Raw genomic sequence first — 17,933 nt, 5'->3', positions numbered from 1 at the left:
AAAAGGCTGTGCATTGCATCACTATGTAAATGATAATGAGTACCATACAATGTAAGGGGATGCGGGTGGCGCTGTGATCTATACCACTGAGCCTCTTGGGGATGTAAATCAGAAGGTCAGCGGTTCAAATCCCCGCGATGGGGTGAGCTCCCGTTGCTCAGTCCCTGCTCCTGTCAACCTAGCAGTTCGAAAGCACGCCAACGTGCAAGTAGATAAATAGGTACCACTCCGGCTGGAAGGTAAACAGCGTTTCTGTGCGCTGCTATGGTTTTGCCAGAAGTGGCTTAGTCATGCTGGCCACATGACCTGGAAAAACTGTCTGCGGAAGCGGACAAATGCCGGCTCCCTTGGCCAGTAAAGCGAGATGAGTGCCGCAACCCCAGAGTCGTTCGCGACTGGACTTAATTGTCAGGGGCCCCTTTACCTTTACCTTACCATACAATGTAGAACTGCAATATTTTTATACTTACCAACAATTGTCAAATGATGGAGACCCAGGCCCCCCTCTTCCTCTGCTGCACTATTTCAAACATGTTATTTTTCATTAACTATATTACACCAGATTAAACAATGTACAGAAGTGGTCTATATTTTCCATGGGTTGTGATGGTGGATAGGATACTGTTTAGATATCAATTTACTATTTGCTCTCTGAAATGTTATATAACTTTATTTCCTTCTCAGCCATGCATTCTGTCATATTGGTTGTTGCATTCTGACTTCTTCTGGGGTGGGGAACGAACACGGAACCTCACCTAGCAGATGGCCCAAGAGTGTTAACTCACATTTAGGGCAGTTACATTAATCTTGATGCCTCACAGCAGCGGAACCTGCTCTTTGATTCAAATGCTTGGCAAAGAACTGCTCAGTCATTTTCTCACACTGGAGTTTGTGGATGAATGGCTAAACTTTCCCTTCTTTCCTTGGGGGAAAAGTAAGCAGCGTACTTAGGGCTGGATAACCACGTGAATCCCCAATGATGGTCAGTCAGCTCTCACTGCAAGGAAGGGGCGATACATACTGGAGTTTCCACTGTAGAGAAAAATTTAATATATACATATATAAATAAAAAAAAATAACAGAGGCAATAGCAGATGGAACAGTTGTGGCCAGATTATCAGTCCACAGTAGCACAGTCTCAAAACTCTTTGTTTTCTTTTTCTTCTTCAAAAAAGGACAGACCACATGTGGTGGGGAGGGAGGGAGGAAGGACTCTCAGCTTGTAGGGGCAGTGATGCCAGACATTGCTCAGAAATTCCTCACCTCTGGCTATCGGGACCTAAGGATATTGGCTGTCCTTCACACCTAACCTAAAGCAAAGGAGGATCAGGATTTTTCCTCCTCTTGTACAATCCCCCAGTCCCTTACAAGTCCTCAGCAGCACTACTAAAGGGAAACAGCACACAATTTATCTGGATAAATGGGGAAGGAATCCCTTTCTGCTGTACTCTGCTGCTATAGCTGCACTAGAGATGAAAATGTTGACCTCTAGCATACTCTCCCACGCATACTGTTGTATGAGATGTTGGGAACTGCTTCTGAGCTAACCCCACCCCTTGTTGGTCCGAAGATTACTTCTGCACTTAGCAAGCCTGAAAGTCTATGTATTTGTGTACGAGAGTGCAAAATGGTCTCGTATCTTGTGGAGAGCGCCCCCCCCCCGTTTCGTAGGTAGATGAGAATTCTCTCATGTCTGGCAACATTGCAACAGAACACACTTTATGCTTCACAAACATACACACAGAATATTATGCACACATGGGGGGGGACATACATACGCGCACAGACATACACACACAAGCAAGAATGTGTATTTAGATGGAGGATTCTTGGAAATAGACATTCTTAGCAAATATGGATGACAGATCAATTGTAATTTATTTTCTTTTTAACACTGTATCATCATAAAGAAAACTGGTATAAATGAAAAAATCTATTTCAAATATCTACATCTAAAATTTTAGGCAGTGAAAAAGCACTTCGTTGACAAGGAGTGTGGAATGATGAATGTTAATTGTCAGAAACTGCTGAATGCCTTTTTTTTTTTTTAGTTGCCACAAACAAATTCACATATCAGAACGAACAATACTGCTAAATATTCCGTTGGTTGTTTTTTTTGTTTTGTTAAAACGCACTGGGGAAAAGAAAAGGAAGAAAGAAAGAAAGAAAGAAAAAAACAACCCCTCTCCCCCCCCTGGAAATTCATACATATTTCAAAGTTTTGAAATTGAAGCAATATTTAGAACCATAGATGAAGAAACACTGTGGCATTGGTGTAATATACACAATGCACTTCTCTCTCTCGCTCTCTCTCTTAAATCTGTAATGTACATCAAATACTTTGCAACAATGCATTAACAAAAGGCAAGAAACATCTTGCTGTACAGAGGAAACCTCAAATGCAACTTGAAGCCTAGATTCACAATGGATGAGGAGAGGAAACAAAGTGTGAGAAGCTGTCCCCCTTAAGGTTTTGTAAACTATTCATTTTCTTGTGCTTAACTCTGGTCCTACGTCGGCTGTTGCACCTTCCCCTCTTTCCTTCAGCCACATTCAATATACAGCACTATTTGTTTTACACTCTACATACAAGGGCCAACCGCAAAGCTGCCCCCCTCCCCACAATATATTTCTATATCTATATATAGAGAGAGACGGGATTATATAGATACAGAAATACATATACATTTCCCCCCTTTCTAATGACACTCCCGTGCTTAATGTCCAAATCGTTTAGCCATCTAAAAGCATCTTAAAAGTTTTCCACACTTGGTTATCAGGGCCTTCCTATGGAACAGGCTTTTAACAAACTAAATTTGCAGGAAAAGAATGTCTTGTGGTATGCATGCACATGCACAGTTCCCGGAGCCGTTTTGTTTTTGTTTTTTTCCTTGCCCAAATCTCAAACCCAGGAATCCGGAGATGCAGGATAGTGGCTTGTTTCGTAATTGAGTTCACTGTAGGGCCGAGCAGCCGAGTAGAAGTCGACGTAGTTCCCGGTGGACTTAAGTCCCAGATGCATATTGTACTCGCTTGCAGGAGGACGGTGATGTACTTGGTCCTCAAAGAAGGACTCGTCATAGTTTCTTGTTGAATTCTGAAATGGCTGATATGGTTCATAATCTTTTCTAGTGGGCTCCTGTGGAACTGGCTGTGTTGAGACCTATCAACAGAACAATAAGCCTCAGCTTGTTAGGTATTAGTGCTGTGATGGGAATCAAGCTATCATTTAGGGAGGAAGATAAGATGCTTCCACTTTAACGATGCTTATTAGGGCTGGCAGTATGAATACTTCCAACATTTCAGCAGCTGCATTCATAATCTCTTAGGCCCCCACCCCCCGAATTAATTGCACTGTTTTGCTTGATCTTCCTAAATGGACTGCTTTGCACTTGCATTGATTACTGCTCTAACAGACGTTTTGATTCAAGAGACGGTTAAAGAGCAAAGGGTCTGCTGCAATGGTCGCCAAGCTTTTTGGGACTGTGAGAACATTTGCAAACCAGAGAAAGAATGGAAGAAAAAGGCTTTGGAAATGTCTCATGGTACATAGCTTAAAGCTGATTCCCTTTCCCAGGCACTTTTCTGCTGTATCTTCCAAGCTGCAGTTAAAGCAGCATGAGAAATAAACTACCAATAGATAATTTTCAAAGTATTAAATTGGAAGAACACCAGAAGCTCAGCGAGATGACAAGGAGCTAACTTCCTACATTGTGCTTCCTGCCTCACATATTCAGGCAGCAAGCTAACTGAAATTACAATGGTACCTCAGGTTACAAACTTAATTCGTTCCGGAAGTCCGTTCTTAACCCGAAGCGTTTTTAACCCGTGGCCCTGGAAGCAGATTATGTTCGTATCCCAGGGCAAAGTTCGCAACCTGGGACACCTACTTCCGGGTTTGTGGAGTTCATAACCCGAAGCGTTCGTAAGCAGGACTGTTTGTAACCCGAGGTACCAATGTATTGAACTTTTCAGTCCTGAGTACTTACTAAAGAGCTCTAGAAGCAGGCACACAGGCACACTGACACACAAACATGATCCCTTCTTTTCAGCAGACACAAAAGACACTTCTTTTTTGCTCTGCTTTTAATGACAACAGATGTATCCCCTGATCTCATGATCCTGCTGATCTATACTGCTGGTATGATTGATGGTATTATCTTGTTTTAATGTATTTTTGTGCAGTTGCAATTTAATTTGTTGCCCTTGGGTTTGGGGACTTTAGGAACAAAAAATGGCATACAAATAAATGTCTAATAATAATAACTTATTTTTTCCCCCAGGCTTCAATTTTGAGAAGCTCTTTTGGTCTAAGAAGTTTAACAGAGTGCAGTCCAGAGGTAAGGATACTTTTTGGTGTTTGACTGGGGTAAAATATAGTTAATTCCACACAGAATGCCAGAAAAACAAACTGGATTGAAAATGTGCACTCTGTCTGCACTGCTGTGTAAGATGCTGCAAGTCCAATGCAGCTCAGGCAGGAGCAATCATTGGACTGACCTCTGTTGAACTGCGGTGTCACCCATATAATGGCCAGAGATTGCACTTCAGCCTAGCCAGACCAAGGGCTCTCTCTCTATAATTGTTGCACAAGCCTTGCTCCCTCAGTCTGAGCAACTTCTTGCTCAAGGAGCCAAGTAGACACTGCTTTGTCCTACTGTCTTCTCTGGAACCTGACCCTCGACCCTGATCACACCCTCCCTTTGGCCCTTTAAACCATAGTCTTTTGCTCTTGTTCAGACCTTACATGTTTGGAATATCTCCTGTATAATCTACTACCTTCAAACCAAGGTTTGCTCAGCAAGGCATGAGGTACCTCACAAACAACTCATAGCTTGCTCCTGCAACTAGTTTGTTTTCCAGTTGCTCTTCTCGTGTCTCTGCCAAATGTCTGGGGTGAGGTGGCCCAGCAAACCATGGTTAAGCAAGGTTGTTGAATTCAAGCATAATGCCAAACGATGGTAAAACCAACCATGATCTGTAAGCTATGGGGCTCACACTGTGGTTTGTTGGCAACAACAACAAAAACCACCCCAGCTAGTTTTCAAACAAATCATGGCTAATTGTCATGTGTCATCCAGACCACAGCTCCTCCCATTAGCAAGGCCAAGTGAAACAGCAGCAGAAGAAAATCCATCTTCTTTTCCTATATTTTTGTTACAGAAAATGTCAGAACACCATTAACCAGAAATTCTTCAAGTTTTGGCAGGGCATCCTGACATTTACTAATACATCTCAAGACTAAATTATATTGGCCAGATGTAATCCTTTTTCCTTAGCCTTAAGATGACATTTACTTATTGTTTAGGATGGCAGATTGGTGAATTTCCAAAACAAGCACCATAACACAGATATTTGTGACATTTACTGATGCTGCTCAAAAAGAACATGGTCTTCAGCAACTGCTGAGTTTTACTCTCATTTCCATATTTGACCAGTAAATGTTGGCATTTCCCAGGGCTAGATTGGTCTCAACTAGGGCCAGGGCCTTTCAGTACTGGCCCCGACTTGGTGTAACGCTCTGTCACAAGAGACTAAGGCCCTGTGGGACTTCTTTCCACAGGGCCTGCAAGACAGAGCTGTTCTGCCTGGCCTTTGGTTTGGACTCAGTCTGACCCTTGTGTTTTCCCCTCCCCTTATGGTTTTGATCTATGGGCTACTTTTAAAATGAGGCTGCATTTTAAATTGCATTTTAACCTGTATTTTAAATTGGTCCCCCCCCCAATTATGTTTTTATTGTAATTTTACTGGTGTTAGCTGCCCTGAGCCTGGCTCTGGCCGGGGAGGGCAGGGTATAAATAAGATTATTATTAGATGGGAATAGTTAAGAAATGTGAAGTAGAGAACTGTTCTTCATATATTATGAATCCTATAAAATCATTGCATGCATATTGTTAATACCCCTCCCCGAAAAGCATTAACAATTAACAATTGCTATCAGATAGTTTTATACAAACTTTGATCGGAAAAAGTGATTATATATTTCCTTCTTGCAGGAACACTGCTGGAGTGGTGTGATAGAGACAAAGGTAGGAATAATTGAACTTTGCTTTCCTTATCGTTAAAGACTACATCATTATTATGCCCTCATTCCTGTTCTGGAACTAGTATAATACTAAGTTTATTGCATTGATTCTATATTATTTTCAAATGGCTTTGATTCTATATTTTCGAATTACACTGTGTGAAACTCATGAGCGTTTAGGCCATCACTTTAATTTGAAAAATAAATAAATTTAATTAGAAAAATAAATAAACCAAGAGTTTGGCCACAGTTTCACAAAAATGCCCTCCCCACAATTCATATTTTCTTTATGTGTTAGATTCTGTTATGGCTCAAAAAACAATGAATTGCTTTGGCCGCATACCTGGTTGTGTTTAATATCTTCAGCAGGTGCACCATAAGAATTTCTGTACAAAGTAGAGATTCCAGTGTTCTGAGCTGAAGATGAGAAGGGGGGAGAAAAGGGAATTGTGTTACCAAACAGAAAGCCAGCTAGTAGCAAGTGAAAAGGGTAATTCATGGTTTAAACAGGCAAGCATCATAATGCATTTCTTAGCAATCAGCTATGCAGGCACATTGAAAACGCTGTACACAGTTCTGGTGATGGCCCAGGTTAGGTTATTGCAGGACTGGAGCAGTCACAGAAAAGGTGAATTAAGATGATGAAGGTTTTGGAGCATTTTTCTGTGAAGAAAGGCTAAGCTTCTTGGGGCTTATTAGTTTAGGAAAAGGGCACTAAAAGGAGAAATGACAGAGATGTATAAAATAATCAATACGCTATGACAGAAGGGATTTTTCTTCCATTAATACACCAGAACATGGAGTCACTCAATGAATTTGATTGTCAAGAGCTACAGGCCATCTATATTTGTTCACAGAACAGATAATTATAGCATGTGGCATTCATTACCCCCTAATGGCTCATTATCTCCAGTAGGATTGAAACCTAAGAGTCAGGAACATAATAGCATATCATAGTCCAAACTGCAAATTTGCCATTTTGCATGTAAACAAACCACTTGTGGCCATATAGAACTTGGCTTTTAAAATAGCATGTGAATCACTTATAAACACCAAGGTTGCGATTGTTTAGGAAAGCCTTAGCAGAGGAACACAATGATCATAAGAGGGCAGTAGGAAAGAATGCACTCTTGTAGGCAGTCTCATTCCAAGTGCTTCAGGGCTTTGTAAGTCAAAACCAAAACCTTGAACATGGTTCAGTAGCTGGCAAGCAGTGCAATTTAAAAGTGTTGCAGCACGCATGTAGTAAAGCACCCCAGTGAGTAGCACAGCCATTGCATTTTGCAGCAGCTGCAGTTTCCAGACCAATGTCAAGGGCAGCACATTATAGTAGTCCAAGCTTGAGGTTACCAATGTGGCCAGACTATCCCTTTGCTGAATGGGTCCTGGTTGTTCCTTGTGGCAAAGTCAGACAAGTGTGACATTAGCTGCTTAGAAATTTGGAGTGAGGTGGCATCAAGCAGCTCAATCAAAAAGCTCTTAATTTTTAAAAAAATCGGACACGGGTGTTGTAGTTTTGATTTTTGTAAGGAGGCACTTGATAATAGAGATTGCCAAGTGAAGCTGAATAATAATAATAATAATAATAATAATAATAATAATAATAATAATAATAAAGGTCTGGTGGCATGGGAGAGGCTGTATATCTGAACGCATAATAGAAATAGTATTGAAACCAAATCTTGTTACTGGTGGGGATAAAATGGAAAACTCAGGGTTCTCGCCCCACCCTTTAGTCCAGATTCCTTCAAGTGTCAGATCTGGGAGTAATAGGCTCATTCCAACAGGGAATTCTTGCTGCTGCTTTCTTCCATCATCTCCCTTCCCTGCTAGCACTTATTCAGAGGCAGGATATGTGCACATGTGTTTGATATCTTTATGCTACTGGAAAACATATACAGTGGTACCCCGCTAGACGAATGCCCCGCTAAACGAAAAACGCGCAAGACGAAAGGGCTTTCCGACATTTTTTCTGCTTCGCAAGACGTTTTTTTCTATGGGGCTTACTCGCAAAACGAATTTTTTTCCGTGGCCTCCCTTTTTTTTTGCCTTTTCTGAAAGGTGCTAAGCTCCTTATCTCTAAATTGCCGCTTATCCGCTAAGCGCTAAAAGCCGCTAAGCCGCTTTCAGCTGTTTTACCGCTTGTCAGCTGATCGGCTGATAGCGGAGCTCCGCAAGACGAAAATCCCTGCAAGACGAAGGCTCCCGCAGAACGGATTATTTTCGTCTTGTGGGGCACCACTGTATCTGTACATGCAACACAATCTGAAAGAAGACCTGTGTACAATATCTGGCCAGGGGGAGTTTAAAAAAAAAGGCCCACAAAGCTGCAATTTTGTAGTATGTTTTATTGAACTGTTGTTAAGATTGGCTGAGCCTGTTTTGTTTTCATGCCTGTTGAGGTTCTTTTTCAAGGTGATGTATACATTTCATACACAAAGAGAATATGTTTTTCTTTCATTTATTCTTCCCTTTCTCTTCAGACGAGGCTTCATTTGATGTGGTAACAACGTGCCCCGAGCTCAGATGAGGTAACCTGAAAAAGCAAATAAGACTTGTGATCTCTGTTGTCAATCAGATAATGCAAACTGTTGTAGATCAATTATTTTTGGCTTTGTTGTCTAAGCTTATCGCTCATGATGTGCTGAATATGACAGGGCAGCAATGAGGATATTGCTTGTGTATATTTGTGCCCAATTAAAACAAGTGAGTGTAGAGGAGGCAGAGAGAAAATTGCAGGCAAAATGGGGGGGGGGGAGAAGGCGTTGGTGGTCAAATATGTATGAAAAAGCACTGGTGTAGCAGCCAAGATGAAAAAGCCAGAGTAGATAAAGTGCAATAAACTTTTTTTGCCTTTACTAGAGCTTGCTTAATATTTGTTTAATTGCATGAAATTTATACACTGTTTGAGTGTAAAAAAAAGCACTTAAAGCAGTTTACAAGATGTAAATTTTTATTGATGTCATTAATACTTTAAAACAGAGAAAAAGTTAAGATTAAAATTCACAATGGCATTTCTAGCAGGCAGCAAAAAGAATACAGTGAAGGCGCCTGCTTGATAATCTGTAGGTAGGGAGTTTCAAATAAGTTTGAATGTGCTACAACTCTTATAAAGTATTAATATATTTGTATGGCCTTCTGCGTTACCAAATTAGATCCTGACAAGCGAGCATGTCCTCCAAAATCAAGTTTAGGGACAAATCACAAATGTCAGCTAAGTCCGACATTAGGCCTGCTTCACAGGTTAAGTTTTGGGGGGAACATTTTAATGTAAAGTGTGAACGTGCTAATGTTGCATTATACAGATACTGGAATTGGCCATGAGTAAATGTGTGAAGTGACGACCCTGGTCTCAAACACTGCAATCCAACACCAAAAGCACAATACCTTGTCGGAATGTGGAAGCTGCCCTTTCGCTGGTCACGAATTCTTGATGGATCAGAATCTAGTGAGGAGCAAAGGATCCCATGCTCCATGCTGGCTGTGACATAGCTTTTGTCCATTTTGTTTCATCTTTTGGCTCCGTTAGCTGAAATCCTGATGAAAACCTGAAGGATTTGCCGATCAGTGGTAGCAAATTGTGTTAGATCCTAAATGTAACAGAATTGCTGTTGAATGAGACGTTTAGAATGGCAACAGCTCCCGATTCCTGGTACCAGTCAGAACCTCAACATGGAAAGGAAATATCAAGTACCACAGTCTAGAGGTTCTGTAGATTTCAAGTCCAATGCTGTGATGGAGGAATTCTTAAAAAATTAAGAAAGAGCCAGATGGGATCCGTACCACTAGGGTTTGGGATCCTTTCTCACCCCTGGGCTCCACTGTCTAGTTCCTTTTCTGTAATGTAGGGTTTCTCGTATCATCCTATGCTATTTTCCATTCTTTCCTAGGTAGATTGCCATTGGGCTTGCCAACCCAGAATTTATTCTCTTCCCTCTGACTTCCCTTGCAGCCCTCCTCACAGTCACTATCAATCCTTTTCCCCCTGCCCTTTGGTCTCTTTCTGCATCTGTGCAGCCTCTCCTGCAAATTCCCTTGGATCTCCCCCCTGACCTTCTAAGCATCCTGACTTTTTGAAGCTGCAGTGATGCCAGGAGGCAAAGGCATCTTCTTTCCATTACTTTCCTCCAAGCCCAGTGCTGTGATGGAAGGCCATTTAAAACGGCCTAGTGCGCCTGATATGGCCTGTGGTTTGCCACCTCTGGAATTAAATATTACGAATGCTTCTTATTTACTTTTGTTAATATTTATACATACAATTTCCCACCTGTTCTCTTCGTAGCTCAGCCTCCCTCCATCTCACATGCTTGTATGTTTCACACCCAGGGGGCAAATGTTGCCCTCTTGGAAATGAAGGGGGAGAGAGTTTACTTCGACAGCCATTTCAAGAAAGTGAAAAGTGAACAGCTCTAAGTTTAAACAGGTTCTGTGCACAACCAAAAATATCCAGGGAAGCTACAACAACACATTTCCACCTCTCTGTTGCCTTCTGCTTAAACTTCTGGTCAATGTAGGGATTTGCTACAAATATAAAATTGTGCCTGCAGTGGGGAACGGAAGGTGAGCCGCCTCTGTGCAAGGTGTCACAACTGGACAGATGCTTCAGCATGATAGCAGCACAAGCCCAGCAAGTGCTTAGCTTGGCAGATGGATAGGTGCTGAGAGGGAGAATGTCACCAAGCTGAGGCCAAGGCAGATTTGTCACAGCTACCTTTAGCCACCTGCAGTTGCATGGTTTTAAATCCTCCCAAATTACAGGACTAGTCAACATGCACAAGGCCTCTTAAGATGTCCTCTTCACAAGTGTCCCTGTTCAGGATTCCTGATGCCTCCCTCTTCTGTGTGCATTTGGACAATAATTTCATTTTTAGCGTGTAGTAAGTTTGTTCTCTGTCTAAGCCCAAATCTGAGTTGGATGGGCGGGGCATAACCAGAATGAGTGGACAAGCCTACAATCTCTCTCCCTTTCAAGTTATTTATTTTGCCAACCATTTCCCACAACTGGCAGAAAGCGCCAAATTCAGTCAGCAGTTCCCAACAGCAGACTTGGGTGAGATAGTTCTCTCCCAAATCCACTAATGCACTTTATTGCCTTCCCTCACAGCCCCTTAGTGAAAGGGGGGGGGGGGGAAGAACACGAAACATTCCTCTAGGTTGGGGTGCAGGAGCTTTCTGGCTCCATGGGCCAGATCCTGCCTGCTCTGCCCGGAATAATCTGGCCTCCGCTTGAGAGGAGTGGAAGTTCTTTCAGAAAGCAACACAAACATCCAGGTCTTAAATACCCAGTAGCTAACACCAATGAATAATTAAGCTGATTCCTCAAAGCTTTGGAGGAACAAGAAATTTTTCACTGAGGTGTGCCTAAAGAGAGTAGGAAAAAAATTATATTCCCTAAGGATAAAACAGATTAAAAGATATAAATGAAGTCCTGGTGATTAGAGTACTCATCTGATGCGTGGTTATTCCAATTTCTGCTAAGCCATACGATATTCATGCAAAAGCTATAGCTAGAGACCACGACACGTGCTCATCTAGGGTTACACCACAAAGCCAAAATGTGTAGTGCATGTCACATCTCTGCCCTTCTGTTTGAGTGGGGGGGAATGTTGTTATAAAACCAGATAAAACCTCTTTTCCCCATGGAAGAAAAAATACTATTAGAATGCAAGCTTCTCTCCTATACGAAGCTTTATCACTGAATAAACATTATGCTGCAGGAACAGAAATCATAATTTCCTATCTAACCCAGCAATGCTTTATTGCTTGCAGCTACAATACAGACCTGTTTAAATGTACGACACATACAAAATATACGGGCTCAATTTATGGCCACTAGTAATATCACAAGTACAAGGAAATGTCAGCTGGAGCTCAGATCGCAGCATAATGATAAACAATACAAATACACATCTACATTTGGGAAGGACTCTAAAGATGCTCCGCAAACCTTAAAGCCTACAAATGTGTAGCATACAGGTATATGCAATACTTTTGCTTCAATTGTTTTTGAATGTATAACATGCGACAACATCTGCCTCACCTGTCATTGCGTCTTTCCTAGAAGTGTGCTCTCCTTTATTTCCATAAGTAGCATTTGTTCCGGTTGACTCGTAGTCTGTTTTTCTTTCTTTTAAAGTGATCATTTCCCGAGGTGAAGCTGGGGCACTTGCTAGCAAACAAAAACAAATTTGGATTTTTAACCTCTCTCATCACACAAGTAGATACAAAACCTACCGCTGGGGTAAATACATAAACAGGCACAAATTCTTAGGAATGCTGCTACTTTGACCACTTAACAGTAACCTTATATGCATCTGCATTAAGGGTAATCCGTTTTGATAGAAAGGCTGGAATCGTTTAGCTCATGTGAAGCAACCAGATGTTATTTGAAAACCTGAAGCATCTGGGCAAAAAAAGCAGTTAAATTTAACAATTGTCGCTCAAGGAGTCTGGAATTCAGTGTATTCAAATACCTGTACATAAGATACCAAGAAAAAGGCTATCCAGACATCGTACAGAAGTTGTGTCAGTCTTATGCACGACTGCTGGACATTTATTTAGGAGGTGGTTCCCCCTCCCCCAAGACAATGATTACATCATAATGCGCATAAATGAAACTAGTAGTATCTGTTTGGGAATACCCCCCCCCTTCTGACCCCTGTGAAAAGGAACCACTAATTACACCACAAGGCACATGGCTGAAACTTGTAAATGTAATAATAAACAGAACTGGACAGAGACCACCTTCCTGCACTGTAAATAGACATAGCTTGACTGCTTTACAGGAGACAATCCCCAAGTCAGACCATTTAGCATGGCTGGAGACGTCACAGTTTCCTCTGTTACTGAAATTATGAACTCTCTCAGCAATAAAGTAAACGTAAACAGTTATTGCTTGCTGTAGGAATAAATACTTTTAAAATTTCTTTATGTTTATCAAGTCATGAATACAAGTAACATCCCAGTGCAGACTCTCTATTATCCTGTCATACTTCACCACAAGCCACCCAAATTTCCCAATCTCCAGCTAAATTTGCAAGCTTGCACGAAGCCAATAGTGTATCACAAAACTAATCAAATTATGAGGCTCCCTCCCTCACTGTCAATCTGTGTCATTTGCTTCACCCATTTGGAAAAGCAATTGTGTTCTTCAATATTTTATCCATTTTTTTGACAATGGAGGCTTACTTTAGCCCTTTACCTCCATGCAGTGCAAATTGTGTGAGGGACAATGGGAGTGCACATCCAAATCCTGTCCCCATGGGTCCATAACATTTCCTCCACATCTCTCTCTCTCTCTCTCTCTCTCTCTCTCTCTCTCTCTCTCTCTCCATGAGCTGAGCAGTAAATTTCTGCGTGGAGAGCCTCCTAGACACAAATCCAGCCAACGAATGCATGACAATGGGGCACCTCTGTAGCACACACAATGAAAGCACAGCATTCTCATGCCTTCAGTGGCAGAGCCAGCAACAACCTAGGTATTGTCAGTCCTTAGGCATTCCTCTAAACAGGGTTTTGGATTCCCTTATGCTCTTCATAAGCACAACAAACAACAGTGAGGGAGGAAAGCCCACACAACACATAGTTCCCTGGGCACAGAACACACACATCCCTTCTGCACCAAGGGCTCAGAAATCCACCCTTGGGTTCAAAAGAAGCAAGCAACCAAAGGAAGGGACCAGACAGGCAACAAGGGTGGTCACAGACACACAATTGGGTGACTCCATAGGGGAGTGATGGTCAAACTTGGCCCTCCAGCTGTTTTGGGACTACAGTTCCCATCATCCCTGACCACTGGTCCTGTTAGCTAGGGATGATAGGAGTTGTAGTCCCAAAACAGCTGGAGGGCCAAGTTTGGCCATCACTGCCATAGGGCATGGAGTTGGGAAGCGGCAGAAAGGATTCCAAGCATACACTAAGGGGGAAATGATGCTTTCACTTACCTTTGGCATTGCTTAAAAATGTGATGTTGGGGGCAAAAGAGAGGATGCTCCTGGGATTCAAACCCACACTGCAAAATGCCACAGAGCTGCTCCCTAACCTCTCAAGCACAGCAGCAAACAATCCTCCCACCCAAAACCCAGAGGCATCAAAGGGCACATATTTCTGTCCCCTGCCCCAACACCCAGACACAATGAACACAGGTATTGCAGAAGGAGACAGCTCACATTTTACACACAGAGGCTCCAGGTTAAAATTCAGCACCATATTAGGAAAAGCAGAGAGAGGAGAACACGATGGCTTACCTAAACCAATCAGGAAGGAGCACTACATGGGCCAATAGAATGGCTCCTGCATGAGACCAGCCCTCCCACTGGCAACCCATGTGATCAATCTCCCCCTTTCACCACAGTATGTTGCCTCACACCTTACCTGGCAAGGCTAGCCACTCAACAAGATTAAATCTCCCTCACCCTCCTCACACCCTCAAATACAGCCTTATACACCGTAACAGCAGCACCAACCCCACCTTGTGCACACCCTCACAGTCTAGAGTGCCTGAACAAATACAGAGAGGAGAGGCTGCTGAGCTCCTGCAACTCCCAGCTCACTGCCATCAGAGACCCATCCTGCAGCCTGCTGAAGGCATACCATTAGGCTGGGGTCAGGGAGGAGACCCATCTGCCACTCACTAGCAATGAAGAAGCAATACATATGGTAGAGTCAAAGTCTTTATTGAGCAGCACTTGGACATCAAGAAGAGATCCTGAAACGGAAGGCAGTGTGTAGGGTTGCCACCCGGCCCCTCCAGCACGGCTCCTGTGCTTTGGACAGTGGGCTTTGCAGAGCAGCTGCAGCCGAGTCTCTTAACGGCACCCAAACCACATCAGGAAAGCCACTTGTTGCACTATTGGCTGACATGGAACCTGCGAGGATGAAGGTGGTGAAGGTGCCTCCCTGGAGGAAGCAGGTCAGCAGCCCTACAGGAGAACGGCTGGGAGCATCTTCCTTCCTGCTGTTGGTCAGACTGGGGCTCCCCTTTTGGTTCGTGTGGATCAGGGTGCAACCTGTACCTGTGGGAGAGCAGCCTGCAGAGAGGACACCAAAAGAGAGAGGGAACAATGAGCAAGAGGCAGTAGCTGGAGCAGGCATTCCCTCTGGCTGCATGCGCAGTGAGGATTTATGCATTCGCAGTGAGAGAGAGGTGCCAACGGAGTGCCTGTGGTTATGCACCAGTAGCCCACCTGACATGGCGGTGGGGGAGAGACTGCAGAGACTGTGAATCCACTCACTTCTCCTTTTGCGGGGGGTGTCCAATAAAACTTTGTATGTTTGATGACAGCTCACTCGGCTCCTTACACCTGGGCTGTGATCCTGTAAGACAAATGTACTCGTGAGGGTTTGGCCAACTGTGGGAATGGCTGAAGTAGACTTTTGCCAAGAAGCAGATTGCAGGCATGTGACGATGAGGACTTCCCACCGTCTGGGGAGCAGTGGAAGGGTGTTAGAAAAGACCATTCAAACAAGACAAAGCAGTCACATTATTTCAAGGTAGGTTATGGAATGCATGGCAATGAAATGTTTGAGAGGGAGGAAGTCATGGGAACTGCACTTTGAAGAATGAGGTTTCCATTTCCTTTGCTTACCTCTGTGGGGTGCTCTGCCCTGGCAGTCTCAGTTGTTGGAGTGAAGTTTGCTGTCAGGTGCTTGTTTCTGAAGTCTCAAAGCGATATACCTGTTAGGGTTCTAGGTAGACAAGTGTTAGCAACGTGCTCAAGTTCCTACATGTGTGTTGTGAGACCAGGCTGTTGCATGCAAAGTGTGCACAGTGCCTTTTTCACAAAGCCTGCCCCCTTGTAAGCTTCAAGTGTGCACAATATGTGGAGCCAGAGACCCATAGTCCAATGTTGCGTGCCTTGTCATCCAAATTATGAACTCTGTGTGTGTGATTACTTACTACTTGACTGGGAGCTGAGTTGTACCACATCCTGTGCTTGGTCATGTGTCATGGATGGGGTAATCGGCAATGCAAGAGTGGCTATTTTTTAAATTTCCCCCCTCCCTTTGACAGGAGGAAACGGAGGGAAATTATTTGACCTAGGACTGGGGTGGTGTGAAGTTGTGTCATTAAAAATGTATCTTGCAAGACCAACCATATTTCCCTGCTTGATAGTCTGGTAGATCATGGAAATGAATTCCAGCAAACTATCTGACAAGGTCTCCCATGATATCCTTGTTGATAAAGTGGTAAAATGTGGGCTGGATGAATCTTAGGATGGGGTAGGGGAGAGAAACCTGGCTTGGCAGTAATACATGTGAAAAGGATCTAGGCATCTTAGTTGATCGGAAGCCAAATACATGAAGCAGCAGTGCGATGCGGCTGCTAAAAATAAATAAAAGCTAATACATTTTTAGGCTGCATCAATAGAAGCACAGTATTCAGATCATGGAAAGTAAATAGCTAAGCTCTATTCCAGGCATAGGCAAACTCTGCCCTCCAGATGTTTTGGGACTACAACTCCCATCATCCCAAGCTAACAGGACCAGTGGTCAGGGATGATGGGAGGAGTTGTCCCAAAACATCTGGAGGGCCAAGTTTGCCTATGCCTGCTCTATTCCATATTCATCAGGTCACATTTGGAATACTGTGTCCAGTTCTGGGCACCATATTTAAAGAGAGACACTAACAAACTGGGTCATGTGATCTGCAAACAAGGTCCTATGAGGAATGGTTGACTGAGCTTGGCATGTTGAACCTGGAGAAGAGAAGATTAAGGGATGACAGTGACCTTCAGATATCTGAAGGGCAGAAGACAGAACAAACTTGTTCTCTCTTGTTCCAGAGGGAAAGACTAGAAACTGCAGGGAAACAGATTTCAACCAAACATTAGGAGACAATTCCTGATGGCAGCAGCTGTCTGGCAGTGGAACAGACAACCGTTGGAGGTGGTGACCTCTCTTTCACTGGAGGCTGGACAGCCAGCTGTCAGGCATGCTATTGTTGCATCTGGCACTTCAGATCATACACTGAGCAGGGAGTTGGCCTCCAAGGATCGTGTGAATTCTATGATAATGAACTGCAACTACAAGCAGGAACATGGTAGTTGTGGCCCACCAAATGTTGCTGGGACTACAACTCCCATAATTCCTGATTGTTCTTCCGATAGAAGTTGGAGTAAAAAATGTCTGGAGGACTGCAGGTTATCCTTCCATGGTGTAAAGAGAAATTAAGAATTGCAATCCTCATTTCTGCACTAGACTGCCCAGGTGATCATACAACTTTCCTGTTAACCTAATTCACTACACTTGGGTTCATTTTCTTTCTTCTCTGGCCAAGACAGCCATTATATTCTGTTCAAATAACACCCCATTCCTGCTGACACTGCAATAGGACAGCCGTGGTAGCTCATTGGCCATTATTCACCTCAATATTGTATTGAAGAAATAACTGATGTGTCTATATTGCTGTATTATGTCTGAATACTATGGAACCTAACAGAGGAGCAACATAAGCAGTTATCAATGGCAAAGTGGTTGGTGCTCCAACACTGGAATGATAGAACAGCAGTTTCAATTGTGCAAAATACTGGCACTGTGTAGAAAGGTGACTTTTCATAAACGACAACAACATGAAGGAGCATATATTTAGACACTGAGTGCTTATCCACACATCCCCTTGTCCCGCTGCTTCCCCATCCTGGGGAAAACAACTCTATAGTGCTCAATCAGAGCAAACAGCAATTCCAAGTTTTTCCTAGGCTGCCATTTGTTCCAAATGATCGCTAAAGAGCAGGTTTTCCCTTGGAAAGGAGTAGGGCAAGGGGAAAACAGCTCAGACTCACACCTAGAAAATACAATCAAGTGGAAGGGTAGCCGAGCTCCTAGACTCTGTATATGGATGTATTTGTGCGACATGGTGTCTGAATGGACTGATGTGGAGACAGAACTCAACAGATCTAACAAAAGC

At 43.2% G+C, this 17,933-nt stretch overlaps 1 protein-coding gene and 2 long non-coding RNA genes across 19 annotated transcripts in view; 1 reads left to right on the top strand and 2 right to left on the bottom strand.

Moving 5' to 3' along the window:
• LOC128417922 (uncharacterized) overlaps positions 1 to 17,933 on the top strand; it is a 75,162-nt gene that overhangs the window by 19,365 nt on the left and 37,864 nt on the right. For 4 of the 7 annotated variants that reach the window (XR_008331618.1, XR_008331617.1, XR_008331616.1 and 1 more), the window contains exons 3-5: positions 4,284 to 4,340; positions 5,997 to 6,029; positions 8,509 to 8,556. This is a non-coding gene — a long non-coding RNA (uncharacterized LOC128417922). Of the gene's footprint in view, positions 1 to 4,283; positions 4,341 to 5,996; positions 6,030 to 8,508; positions 8,773 to 17,933 lie in introns of those variants that run through there. The other 3 variants (XR_008331613.1, XR_008331615.1, XR_008331612.1) reach the window with 1 other exon arrangement.
• Positions 1,860 to 17,933, bottom strand: part of CTNND2 (catenin delta 2) — a 515,372-nt gene continuing 499,298 nt past the window's right edge. For 8 of the 11 annotated variants that reach the window (XM_053397153.1, XM_053397156.1, XM_053397155.1 and 5 more), the window contains 3 exons: positions 12,066 to 12,194; positions 6,369 to 6,442; positions 1,860 to 3,163 (listed from right to left, as the gene is read on the bottom strand). In XM_053397153.1, coding sequence (XP_053253128.1) covers positions 2,903 to 3,163; positions 6,369 to 6,442; positions 12,066 to 12,194 — 464 coding nt within the window. In that variant the 3' untranslated portion in view covers positions 1,860 to 2,902. Of the gene's footprint in view, positions 3,164 to 6,368; positions 6,443 to 12,065; positions 12,195 to 15,267; positions 15,713 to 17,933 lie in introns of those variants that run through there. The other 3 variants (XM_053397157.1, XR_008331611.1, XM_053397163.1) reach the window with 3 other exon arrangements.
• On the bottom strand, positions 7,922 to 10,841 carry LOC128417923 (uncharacterized). The gene is made up of 2 exons (XR_008331619.1): positions 9,413 to 10,841; positions 7,922 to 8,561 (listed from the first exon to the last, which is right to left on the bottom strand). It is a non-coding gene; the product is annotated as an uncharacterized LOC128417923 (long non-coding RNA).

Source organism: Podarcis raffonei, chromosome 7 (assembly GCF_027172205.1).
Source record: "Podarcis raffonei isolate rPodRaf1 chromosome 7, rPodRaf1.pri, whole genome shotgun sequence".
Classification (NCBI taxonomy): Eukaryota; Metazoa; Chordata; class Lepidosauria; order Squamata; family Lacertidae; genus Podarcis; species Podarcis raffonei.
This window is presented reverse-complemented; position numbering and strand designations above follow the sequence as displayed.